This window comes from Micropterus dolomieu, linkage group LG01 (genome assembly GCF_021292245.1).
Source record: "Micropterus dolomieu isolate WLL.071019.BEF.003 ecotype Adirondacks linkage group LG01, ASM2129224v1, whole genome shotgun sequence".
Classification (NCBI taxonomy): Eukaryota; Metazoa; Chordata; class Actinopteri; order Centrarchiformes; family Centrarchidae; genus Micropterus; species Micropterus dolomieu.
The window spans coordinates 3812538-3824311 of NC_060150.1; the positions used below are offsets into that span (position 1 = coordinate 3812538).

General features: G+C 40.5%; 3 protein-coding genes across 12 annotated transcripts in view; all 3 read right to left on the reverse strand.

Moving 5' to 3' along the window:
• Positions 1–1650, reverse strand: part of stat1a (signal transducer and activator of transcription 1a) — a 19811-nt gene extending 18161 nt beyond the window's left edge. For 7 of the 10 annotated variants that reach the window (XM_046052537.1, XM_046052559.1, XM_046052577.1 and 4 more), the window contains exon 1: positions 1545–1638. The gene's annotated coding sequence lies outside the window, so the exon portion shown is untranslated. Of the gene's footprint in view, positions 1–1544 lie in introns of all 10 variants that reach the window. The other 3 variants (XM_046052583.1, XM_046052530.1, XM_046052590.1) reach the window with 1 other exon arrangement.
• A 3755-nt stretch (positions 1651–5405) lies between these two features.
• mstna (myostatin a) lies at positions 5406–8666 on the reverse strand. The gene is made up of 3 exons (XM_046052619.1): positions 8339–8666; positions 5947–6317; positions 5406–5801 (listed from the first exon to the last, which is right to left on the reverse strand). Exons 1-3 carry the CDS (start codon positions 8664–8666, stop codon positions 5421–5423), a joined length of 1080 nt encoding a protein of 359 aa, XP_045908575.1. The 3' UTR covers positions 5406–5420.
• Positions 8667–9296: 630 nt separating this feature from the next.
• LOC123972871 (uromodulin-like) overlaps positions 9297–11774 on the reverse strand; it is an 8663-nt gene continuing 6185 nt past the window's right edge. The window contains exons 8-9 of the mRNA XM_046052608.1: positions 10116–10211; positions 9297–9813 (exon numbers count right to left, since the gene is read on the reverse strand). Coding sequence (XP_045908564.1) covers positions 10116–10211 — 96 coding nt within the window. The 3' untranslated portion in view covers positions 9297–9813. The remainder of the gene's footprint in view (positions 9814–10115; positions 10212–11774) is intronic.

Here is an 11774-nt window from a genome sequence, read left to right on the forward strand (position 1 = left end):
ATAGGTTTCATTTTCCCCACTAGTGTCACTCTCTCTCCAGCATCAGTCTAAAGATATCCCACAACAGAAATCTCACCTGGACTCACTCGGCCTTGCTAGTTTCTACAAACCAAATTCCATTCAAAAATTTGACTTTTTTAAGAACTTCTTCTGTAAGCGTCTTGCGTCTCAGACTAAACACATGACAATTTATTTAAATGTTTATTTAACACTGGTGAATTCGGCCTACGTGTAATACACCTGGTGTAACATATGAAATGACAACATCTGGGACAGGTTGGCAGCTAATAACTAACTTAATGTTTCAGACAGTTACATTATAAACTAAAAACCCAAGAGGTCTTTAATCCTCGAGGATGGGGGTTAATTCAGGTTTAGATATAAATTTATAAATTAAAAATGTTTTAGGAAAGTCCAACATCTGAGACTTTAGAGTTGTGTGTTAAACACTGTGTGCTCTTTTGATGGGAAATCCAAGAAAAGGGAAGACAAATTATATTTAAGGAAGATGTAGAGTTGACTCATTCTTTCATTTAATAAGATATTTACACAGATTAAAAGCAACTGGTTAATAAAAAAAAGTTGTCGTTCAGCTAAAGGAGAAACAAATTGAGGTTATTTATTGTTGTATCAAAACCTTATTTCATTTTACTCAAACTTAACATTATTATTATTATTGTCGTCATTATAAACCGGCAAAAGGTGAATGTGGGAGGAGAAGTCCTCATAGGTTTCATTTTCCCCACTAGTGTCACTCTCTCTCCAGCATCAGTCTAAAGATATCCCACAACAGAAATCTCACCTGGACTCGCCTAGTCTTGCTAATTTTCGCACACCAAATTCCATTCAAAAATGTGAGTTTTTAGGGATTTCTTCTAAAACGCCATAAACACCGGCGTCACAGACTGAACACTTATAACTTTATTTAACTCTTTATTTTTCACTAGTGAATACGGCCTACTTTTAGTTCACCTGGTGTAACATATTAAATGAAATTACGACGTTTGGGACAGGTTAGGCGCTAACAACTAACAGAAACCTTACCTGGTCTCGCCTAGCCTCGCTGGTTTTCGCGAACCAAATTCCGTTCAGAGATGTGACTTTTTAAGAATTTCTTCTATAACGCCATAAACACAGGCGTCACAGACCAAACACAAAACACTTTACCTAAATGTTTATTTTCCACTGGTGAATTCGGCGTACATATAATTCACCTGGTGTAACATATTAAATGAAATAAGGTCATTTTGGTCAGGTTGCCAGCTGCAGTTCAAGCTGTGGGCGTTGATGAGAGTCCGTAAGACCTTATAAAAAGTTGAATATTGATAGAAATAACTGCAGCTCGGTATAGCGAACATACAAGTGGAAGCTAACGACTATAACCGACCTTTAGGGCGTTTCGTCCAACGTTAGCAAAGCCAAACGTTAATGTTACTCAGGTAAGTACAACATTATCTTATGTTAAATAAACACGTTACGGAATAAACATAAGCAGACTTGGGCTACATATGTTTACTGCGCGAATAAGTAAGTAATAAACTTACCTTTTATTTTGAGTGCACGTGTACAACTACAGAGACAAATGTGTTTTTATTTCCAAAATTGTGCAACCAGTGTGCAAGTCAGCCTTGTACTGCTAGTGCAGTACAGTACGGAAACAAAGTCAGCCAATCACCGCTTAGGATTCGGGACATAAGCCCGCCCCTTTGATAATAACAGCCAATCACAACGATTAAAAACGGCTGTTCTGTCACGTAGTCAGATTACCCATAATAACATTTATAAACAGTGCTTATTTTATTAAAATTTGGAAGTGTGAGCTCAAGATTAATACTAAACACACCAATTTTTTTCTTAGACTGTAAACGTGTCAAACTATATGTAAAAAAAGGTTTGAAATGATTTAAAGCAAACTAATGTCGAGTTTTCGAGGGAGGACAGACAATAAGCACAAGAGCTTCCAGTACACCACGTGTTTTCAGAGAAAGAGAAAGTGATCCTCAACACCTACAACTCTGAAACTAAAACCTAATTCATGATGTATGCATGACTGTGGAGATTTTATGCCACATAAAATATAATATATAATATAATTGTAAAAAAAGTAAGTAAGCAAGACTTCTCACGCTTGTGATGTTCAATCACAAGTGGACATTTATTTATTATTTTATTATATAATACTGGTAGTCAGTCAGATAGGAATAATACATATTCAGTCATACGGAGCTGCGTTGTTTTTACCATTTCCTCACATACTTCTCGAGTAATTGTACTCTTTGTAGTATTATAGTATTTATAGTACATTTATGATTGTGCACAAACCACCAGTAAAACGTCTTTTAACAGATATCTAAAGCACAAAGGTGGCATTAACTCTGACGTTTTTAAATATGATCTGACATTTTTACACTATTTTAAAGGTCGCGTTCTTGCTACGTCAATTTGGAAACTGAACATTGGCGCCATCTTGTGGCAGAAAGAAATTACACACACGTGAAGCATTTCATCACCCACAAACTTTTAGTGATGACTCCCTACAACTCCTGTGGGAAGCAGATTTCACACAGCACTGACAGCAGATCACCAAGGAGAAAAAAAACCATCAGCTTTAAAGGACCACCCTTGTGTTTAAAATTGCTAACTCTTTATAAGCACATGGCGTTAAAGTACTGTTGACTATTTTCCACCGCATACAATCACTTGTTTTAGGCGATTTCCGCAATATTTTGTGAGAAAATCAACAAGCAGAAACTTTAAACATCACAGTGAACAACGTGACACCTACGGGACGACCTTTATTTGTGATAATGTGACATTGTAGTCACACGGTAACGCAGGTAAAAGCAAGAACTGAACCTAAACAAAGATGCATCGGAAAAAATCTCAGAGCTGTCTCTTAGTGATTGTCTTCAGGGTTAGATTTTCTGATCATCATGCACAGAAGCTCGTCGGTGCAAAGCTCCTCAGCAAACACAAAACAGCAACGTTTTCCGTTGTCGGGGTGTCCCTCAATGCACCGTCTCGTCGCTTCACGTTCAGAACTTCAACTGACCACAAATGCAGCAACACGGCCTGATGTTATACATATATACATACAGTACATTGTAGGTGAATATTTTTTTCTATCTCTAACAATCATTCTTGTTTGTCTAGAGATAGCACTCAACAGCAAGAAACTTAGTAAACATTCTGCTTCAGTCTTAGTTGTAAGAAATGCAATGTACAACAAATATCCATTAAAATCCAACGGCTTTCTTTAAGGACTTTACCCTCCAAACTATTTTATTGAGATTAAAATCTCACAAAGTGGAATAATTCTTCTTTCTTGCCATGCAAATCTTTGTTTATCTAAAAGAAAACTGTCACTGTTGTTGAGGTGTTAAAAACAGGGTTAAACTGCAGGAAAGCAAACCAATGCGCACCAAGTAACTTGGATGGACATTTTGTTTACTGCAGAATCACAAACATTAAACTGTGTCACTCGTGGTCGTTCTGCTCAAACAGCAGAACAAAGACTTTTGGGTCAGAAACCCCCGTGAAGCACAGCAACAGTCAACATCTGCACTCGGCTTCAAATCAAGACCAAACCTCCCTCTGAGAGTTCCTGCCCTCACACTGTTAATGGCTGACTGATCCAAAACTTCCATAACTTCCCTCGAAAGGCTGGTTCTGATCCTCTGGAGGTTTTTCGCTCTATAGAAGTAAGGTTAGGGCATAGAGCAGTCTGAGTTCAGAGGTCTAGTGTTGGTATGGAGCCACGCAAACCAATTTACTATTACTTCCTAACTGCAATGCATCTTAGCTGTTGTACCATCTATAAACCAGCAGGACTGGTTTACCACCACACACCACAGCTGAAGGCTAAAGAAAGTGTTGGTTGAAGCAACTTATGGACGCATGGTCAAGACCTTATTGGCGACCCCTTCAGCGTCATTGTTGAACGCCAAAATTAGCTAGTATATAAATAACAGAAAAGTCCAGAAGGTGGAGGTTGGGCCGGGGTTTTGTTTACCGTGTAAAACAAAAAGTTAACACTGATTCTTTTTAGTTACGTAATTTAACTCACGCAAGTAATGTAGCTTTATCTTTTTCTAAACCTAACCAAGTTGTTTTGGTGTCTAAACTGAACTAAATTGAAACGTTTCACAATGTTAACAACTACCTTTATTTTGAAAGTGTAACCGCACATTTCCCTACACGTGCAGAAACGATGCAAGACGGGTACCCAGGGCATTGAAAGGCAACGCCAAGGGATCTTGACCATGTGAAGAACCATCAGCTTCAGTCCTTCTAATGTTCATCCGATGCTACTTCGCTCTGACTATAACAGGAAAAGCAGGACAACTATTGTGTCCATAAGAGGATAAAAAGCTTTCCTGTGGCTGTGAAACCTTTTATTTATCACCTCTAGTAGCTTTAACATTTAATGTCTTGCACCAGAATTTAGCGCAACACCCCCCAACAAAGCACTTCTGAAGGAAAGAAAGAAGGAAAATGTTAAAAACCAGTAAGGATAGATTAGCCTTCATTGAAAGGTCAACTTTAAGCTGGTAGTTGGTTGTCAACTCAGCTGCGTCTATTCACTCACATTAGCATTTTCTGGCTCCAACAACTGACTACATGAAGTCATGATGCTATGAGGGAACACGGGGCAGCCATCACAGAGTTAAAACACTGCTGATTGACTTTTTTACAATATCCCACACAATCCACCACAAAGAACACACAACTGACAGAATACAATCTGCAACAACGTCCTTTTAAAAAAAAAGTGTTTTTCCCACTGCGATGCTCTCGAGAGCAGATCACAGCGAGGAGTTTGCAAACAAGCTCCGGGACAGGGAAGGGCGATCTGTCAGCTCGGAGTCACAAGGTTCATGTTTTTCAAAATAAAGTCGCACGTGGAAGACGCCCAGCAGAGTTTGTTCTGGTCAAGGCTGAAATCAGGACACGTTTTCATAAGACAGGAGGACAAGACGCAGCAGGAGTCAATCTATCTATCCATACAAGTTACTGAGTCTTAGTCGTGTGTCATATGATAGTATTTTATGTTAAGGTTTGATAATATTCAATTTCCTTCCTTTCCAGATTCCTGAAATTTGTACCATAAACTAGCAGATATGCTTTAACTTCACTGTGACTTAAATATTATTTCAAAAATTTTGATTATTTAAGAATTTCTGTGATCTTATTTGTGCTTTTTTGGCCTTTAGTTGGTCGTTTAGAGTAATTTCTGTTGTTTTTTTATACTTTATTACCAAAACTAACAACTTTCGGAGTCCTGGCCTTGAAAACACTCCTTGCATCTCTTTCGTAGATGGGATGTTATGCTTCTTTTCAGTAACTTCTGTTTTAGGTTCAGATATTTAACAAATTATCAAACGTTTGCCTATGCCAGCCTATGCCCCGCCTGGGTTTCCTCAGGAGCAGCCGCAGTGGTCGACCACCATGGACGGGATCTTTCCGTAGATGATCTGCTCCTTGCGGTTGAAGTAGAGCATGTTGATGGGTGACATCTTAGTGGGCGTGCAGCAGGGCCCCGCAGTCCCCCGCGGGTTGGCCTTGTTCACCAGGTGTGCGTGCGGGTACTGCTGCAGGTGCATGAACTCGCACTCCCCCGAGCAGTAGTTGGCCCGGTAGCGTTTGGGCGCGATGATCCAGTCCCAGCCGAACTCCTCGAAGTCGACGGTGAGCGGGTAGCGGCAGCAGCGGGTCTCTGCAGACTCCTCGTCGCAGTTAAGGCCTGAGTCACGGCGGGATCTCTTGGTGCTGTCGAGGATCTTCACTTCGATGAATGGTTGCTGGAAAGAGAGTGAAAATCCAATTGCAGTCTTAAATAATTTGGAGTTAACCAAGTACAATAAATGCACAGGTTAGAGTATGCCAGTTCAGTCCAGAGTCAATGTGCTTTTGAAGTTGAGATGTTAATATTTTGATTGCACTCACCAGTCCTTCCTCTCCAGGCTCTGTTGAGGTGACGGCCAAATCGTTTCCATTGGAGTCGTAGGCGTTGATCTCGATCCCGTAGTTGGTCTCCGGTTGATGCAACCAGGCCTGCAGCAGAGACTTGATGTCAATGCTCTGCCAGGAACCAGTCCCGGCTTCGGCGTCGATCTTCAGGGAGCGGACTCTGACTCGGGTGCTGTTCCCCTCCTTCCCTGGTTTGAGGCGGGAAATCTGCAGGAAGACGGTGGTGACCATGTCGGCCGGCCGCAGGTGAACCCACAGCTGAGCGCGCAGGATGTTTTTGGGCTGGATCTTCGGACTGAGGCTGAACAGACAACAGGAGGCCAACTCGTCCAGGGCGATCGGATTAACTGGAAGAAATCATTAAAATGTTAAATTATCTCGTTTCATCCAAACAGATTTGGCTTTTGTCTTATCGACTGTTATGTTTGTTAAACACAAGTCAAGAGCAAAATATGAACATATGAATAAAATAAAATATGAATATAACTACTGAACAGATTAGCATGAAATGTGCAGTAAATATTGGATGAACCCTAATTGTTTTGGTGACCCCCCTGACCTTTCCTCTACCAATACCACCGGGACAAAATCTACCTTTGATCACAACACGTTCTCACTCCCAAGTCGTCACGTGGTCAAGACCATTTGGAGTCAGTTTGTAACGCCCTGGGAACCCCCTCAACATCATGGTTTAACGCGCTGGTGGAAGCCCTGTAGTGTTGTTTTTGAACGCTAAGATATTTAACAGAAAAGTCCAAATAAGGAGGCGGTGGGCCGGAAACCGGACTTTCACCCAGGAGAGGTTTCCCGTGTGAAACAAGAAGTCAACATTGAGTGTTTTTATTCCTGACGTAAGTTGCGTAAGTTAACTTAACCTAAGGTTACTTAAGTGATGTAAGTAACGCTATTTTAAAACAAACCATGATGTTTTCCTAAACCTAACCAAGTACCTTTGGTGCCTAAACCTAACCAAATTGCGACGTTTCACAATGTTTTACAACAAGTGGTAGTTTTATTTTGAAAGTCTACCCGAACGTTGCATGTTTATTGTTGCTATAACTTGACTGCGGAGTACAAAATGTCAAAAAACCTACGGGGTACCCAGGGCGTTAAAAAGTGACTAAGCGTCCAAATGTGACAAGTTGGGAGTGTGTGTGTGTGTGTGTGTGTTGTTGAGCCTCATTTCCATTATAGCTTGAAAGTGATGGCCTGATTTCCTTCAAATTTGTGGGGAGCATTAGCGCCAGAAGATTGAATGACCCCATGAACTTTGCTCTAGCGCCACCATCAGTCCACAAACTGCACACAACTGAACACATGGAAAGCAGAGGGCCAAATAATTCTATGAGCATTTTTTACCACCCAAAATATCAACATTGCAGAGATAATAACTCAAAATGTAAATGTCAGGTTGCCATGTCAGTTAGAAGTGTTTGTGTGCAGCTTCAGGAACATTTTTGGATTCAAACTTACATTAAAACCCAGACTATAGTTATTTAACTTTTCCAAAATGTAGACGAGAGTATATTTATGTTTATACCAGCGTAAGTGAAGTTCAAAGAAACATCTTGCACTGAGGACTGTCATGAGTAGCAACAATCACTGCTTTGACTCTTGTTGTTTTACTGGTTTTAACGTATAGTTTTCTCGTAAAACACTCTGCATTTTAATATTTAGATACTTTCAGGGTGTTCTGATGCATTTTGGGCACACGTGCTTAGTCAAACACCTATGTTTTGTCGTGAAAAGCTGTTCTGTTTTAATATTAACAGGATAATATGACTTCTTCTTTATTGTTTCACATTACCAACATTGTAGCTACATGTAAAAACTTTGCTGTAAAGAAACACATTTATTTTTCACTCAACTACACAACAGATATCTTCACTTGGTACAACTTCTGTGATTTAAATTTAGGTTTACAAAGATTTTACACACTTTTTAAAGGTCGCTGGATAATATATATCTATCATTCTTCTCCAGCTACTGGCATGAAAGTTCAGCACTTGTTATTACTTAACCCTAGTGAAAATATTTGATTTAACTATTTTAATAATATATTTATATATTTCCAAAAACTACTTGCTGCATTTTAAGTAGCCTACAAACGTCTTTCTAAAATAAAGAAGCCCAACGTTACACTTTGAAAAGTAATTATCATTCTTTGTTCAGCGGGATATAAATAATTATACATGTCTAGATGGTCTACCGTCTCATTTTTCCCCCTGCGCGGCTTGGTAAGAAATTTTACGCATGTAGGATTTACGCACGGATCAAGCGCTTCTTCTTTTACGCACGGCGTTCAGAAAGGTGCAAAACAAGAAAAGAAGAAAGAACATGTAAATAATTTTTGGTTTGGTTTTGTTACGCTTGGTGGCCATGGTGATGATGGTCTCCGTGGTGGCGTGGTCCTCCTCCTCCACCCGCGGGTCGTACTGGTCCAGGAGCTGCGTCAGAGGAGGCGCTTTGGGGAGCAGCTGGCGGATCATATCCCGGCTGATGTTGGGAGCCTGTTCCAGCCGCAGGATGCTGAGGATCTGCGACTTGATGCTGTGGAGCCTCATCTGCTTGCTGTGCTCCCGGAAGTCACAGGCCGAGCACTGCTCTCCGCTCTCCGCCAGCAGCTTGGAGGTCTGGTTCATCTCCATGGAAAAGCTCGCAGAGAAGAAGACGGTCAGGCAGAGAAAGAGGAGCATCCTGGAGAGAAGAAGGGGTCAGTGCGGTGACGCTGTCAGATATGAGTCTGTCCCTGGGCCTCGGGACTTTATGATTGGCTGTCAGGAGGACTTTTTTTTTAATAGAGTGGGGATTTAAAGAGGTAGCAAGATTTTATGATCAATATTGCATTCATTAAATTTAACCTGATTAAAACGGATCCCTTGGGATGGGATTATTATTATTTATTAAATATGATAGTCTAAACATTCAATGAATGTTATTTGTTTTTTTTATAATGATAGTTTTAAGCAGTATCAATATGATATTGAGACTTTTTAGGCATTTACATATTTTAAAGAAATAAAGCATTCAAAGGCAAGTCAGCAGTCACTGACACTTCAGCAGGATGGGTTTGGTTAATTTATCTGGATAACGTGTCTAACCTGTAAACAGTGCTGGACGTTTTCAATGTTTTACAAGTAAAGATAAATGATATTTTAAAAAATGAGCTTGTTTTCATGAAAAAAGTTGAAAGGCAAGAAATAAAGCCTACCTGCCAAGCAAAAAGGTTTTGCTGCAAAGAATAAAAGAGATGAATAAATAATGCAACTCATATTTGTTTTAAACCACTCCCTTTATTTTTTATTTTTTTGTGAGCTCTCATTTAGTAATAATGACATAATAATGGTACAACAGCATGTGATTACAGTCACAGTTTTAACGGACAATCTTCATTTATACAAACTTCAATCTATGAACCATTTCTTTCATGTTAACATCAGTATTTTCCTTCCAGTTGATCTTTAAAACCATCTTGCTGCAAAGCTTCTTTCAGCTATAAACTTGTTTTAACTTCATATCACTAAAACACAGAAATTGTTTTTGTATTCAGTATGTAGCATTAAGACTGTGTACATTTAAAGTTGGCATTTACACTACAATAAAGAAATTATTTATTTATTATTTGTTATATATTGAATTAGTTTTTCTTCACTGCACACATCACTTCACATCTAGTATTTCACCAAAAAGTACATTTAAAATCTCAGTAATTTGCATGAATCTTTGGATTAAATGAGCATCTCAGGTGTGTCACAACATCACTGTTAAATCTTTCAAATGTCAAATTCAAGACCAGGGTGATTTCAGGCTCCTTGTTGGGACGCAGCTTAAATCAGGAATCACCTGTGAAGAGGGCAAGACAAAATCAAGTTTAGTCGTGATGTATCTGATGGTATCTGATGTACAGAAAATATCAGAATCTTATTGTCTGACTGCCATCAAATGTCCTGATCACATTCCTGCTACTGAGAGGGTGAACCTTTTGGATTTTACTCTAGCGCCCCCCAGAGGACAAACTGGATATCTTTAGATCCAAAAACTAAATCAAACAGTAGGCCTATGATGTTTTCCATCCAACATTTCTCTATAAAATCTATTAGTAACATTAACAACATTAACAATTAATAAAAAAGGACTGTCTTTACCTAATTACTCCAGGCCATAGTGATGACAGCCGGGGTTTCATTTGCATATTTAGGCATCAAGGATCTGCGCTTCCTGTTTCCACCTCCACTGCAGTTCTGTTAAGAAAAAAAGATGGTTAGGTTTTAGGCGTCAGACCGTGTCGGCCTGTGAAGGTCAACACTAATGCTGATATTTGTGGAGTGAATATTTAGCTTCTTGTATAAAGTATTTATGCAGGACTTTTAATAGAGTATTTGGACAGTGTTGTATTACTACTTCTACATAAGTAAAGGAGGATTTCCTCCAGCTCTGCTTACCGGGACACAGGATTTGCTCTGTGTGACGCACAGCTGCAGTTTGCAGTGCAGGTAGATTTCACTACTTTTCCCGGCGAACTCGAACATGTTGAAAGAGAAGGCGTTGGACGTTCCCACCCCGTTTCCGTTTATGTTCACGGTCTTGTCAGCAGAGTTTTTGCATCTGATCAGAAACACGAAAACAGACGACATCAGTTTCATCGGCAGTAAAGTCTGATTCTTACAGCCACTGACAGCCTCACAGTTTTTTCTCACCCCTTGGTGATGAGCTCGTATCTTGGCAAACTTTCAGGGGATGACTCGCTGGTCGCCCAGCAGGAGTCGGTCACCACTGCGACCATGTTGTCGTCCAGCCCCTCTGTCTTCAGCGCCATCCAGATCTTCTGGTTCAGCCCGATCTTAGTGGTCGGCCCGACAAGCTGTGTGAGGCCGGCGTCGGTGTAGGTGTTCATCATCAGAGTGTAATTCCAAGCTCCAGATACAATCTGCTGCACCACCGAGCTGGAGAGCACAGACACACACACTTCAGATCAGCTTCAACAAGCGGCAGTCAGCACAACAACAACCAGGTGAAGCTGGTACACACCCGTCCTTGATTAAGAAGGCCACATTCTTCAGATCTGGCTGGTTGTAGAAGCAGGAGAAGTCGATCTCCACTTGGTTGCCGCGTGTGATGACGGTGTCCACGGAGGCGTTTCTCGTCGTGATGGTGTTCTTGTAGATGACTTGGCTGCCGTTCGTCTAGAGTGTGACAGGAACACAGATGTGTTTTCAGCTGAAGAAAACTGATAAATATAAGATGGTTTAGAGTCCATGTCTTAATCATCCAGCTTGTTTCACACTAAAGTTCACTAGCAAGGACCACACAATCAACGATGATTTAATAATTTATTGATGATCGAAACAGAAGATGGAGGTGTACATAGGCAACTATATAAAGTGGTAAGTCAGACGGTGTGTTTTCATCTTGTTCTGTTGCCCCCAAGTGTCAAACAAATCAGTTGTCCACGCCAAATGAAGGCCTTTCGAGGAATCTAGGAATGAATGAGTCTACTGGGAAGTTATACATCAAAACTGCATGTTATTTTGTGCTTGTTGAGAGAAATAAAACTAGAGCAGAGTACCCACCGTAACCTTAACCCCGCACGCGTCGGTGCTGTCGAAGCTGAAAGTCACCATGTGGGTCTTGCTGTCCATGTGACCTGTGCAGGTTGGGTCATTGAGGTGCAAGGCGTTGTAGTCGATGCCTTTTTCCTGCAGCAGACACCCAGCCAGAGTGAGAGCGGCAGAGTCCTGAGTGCAGACAGTCGGATCACCTGAACAGGACAAAGAAGTAAAGTAATCACCACTAAGTATTCAACA

Bases quoted from the DNA above. Each gene is read 5' to 3' on its own strand.
- mstna (XM_046052619.1), bottom strand. From the start codon at position 8,666: ATGCTCCTCTTTCTCTGCCTGACCGTCTTCTTCTCTGCGAGCTTTTCC. The intron at 6,318-8,338 runs GTAACAAAACCA...GATTTCTTCCAG, and splicing joins CATCACCATGGCCACCAAGC to TTAATCCGATCGCCCTGGAC. The intron at 5,802-5,946 runs GTGAGTGCAATC...CTCTCTTTCCAG, and splicing joins AGCCTGGAGAGGAAGGACTG to CAACCATTCATCGAAGTGAA.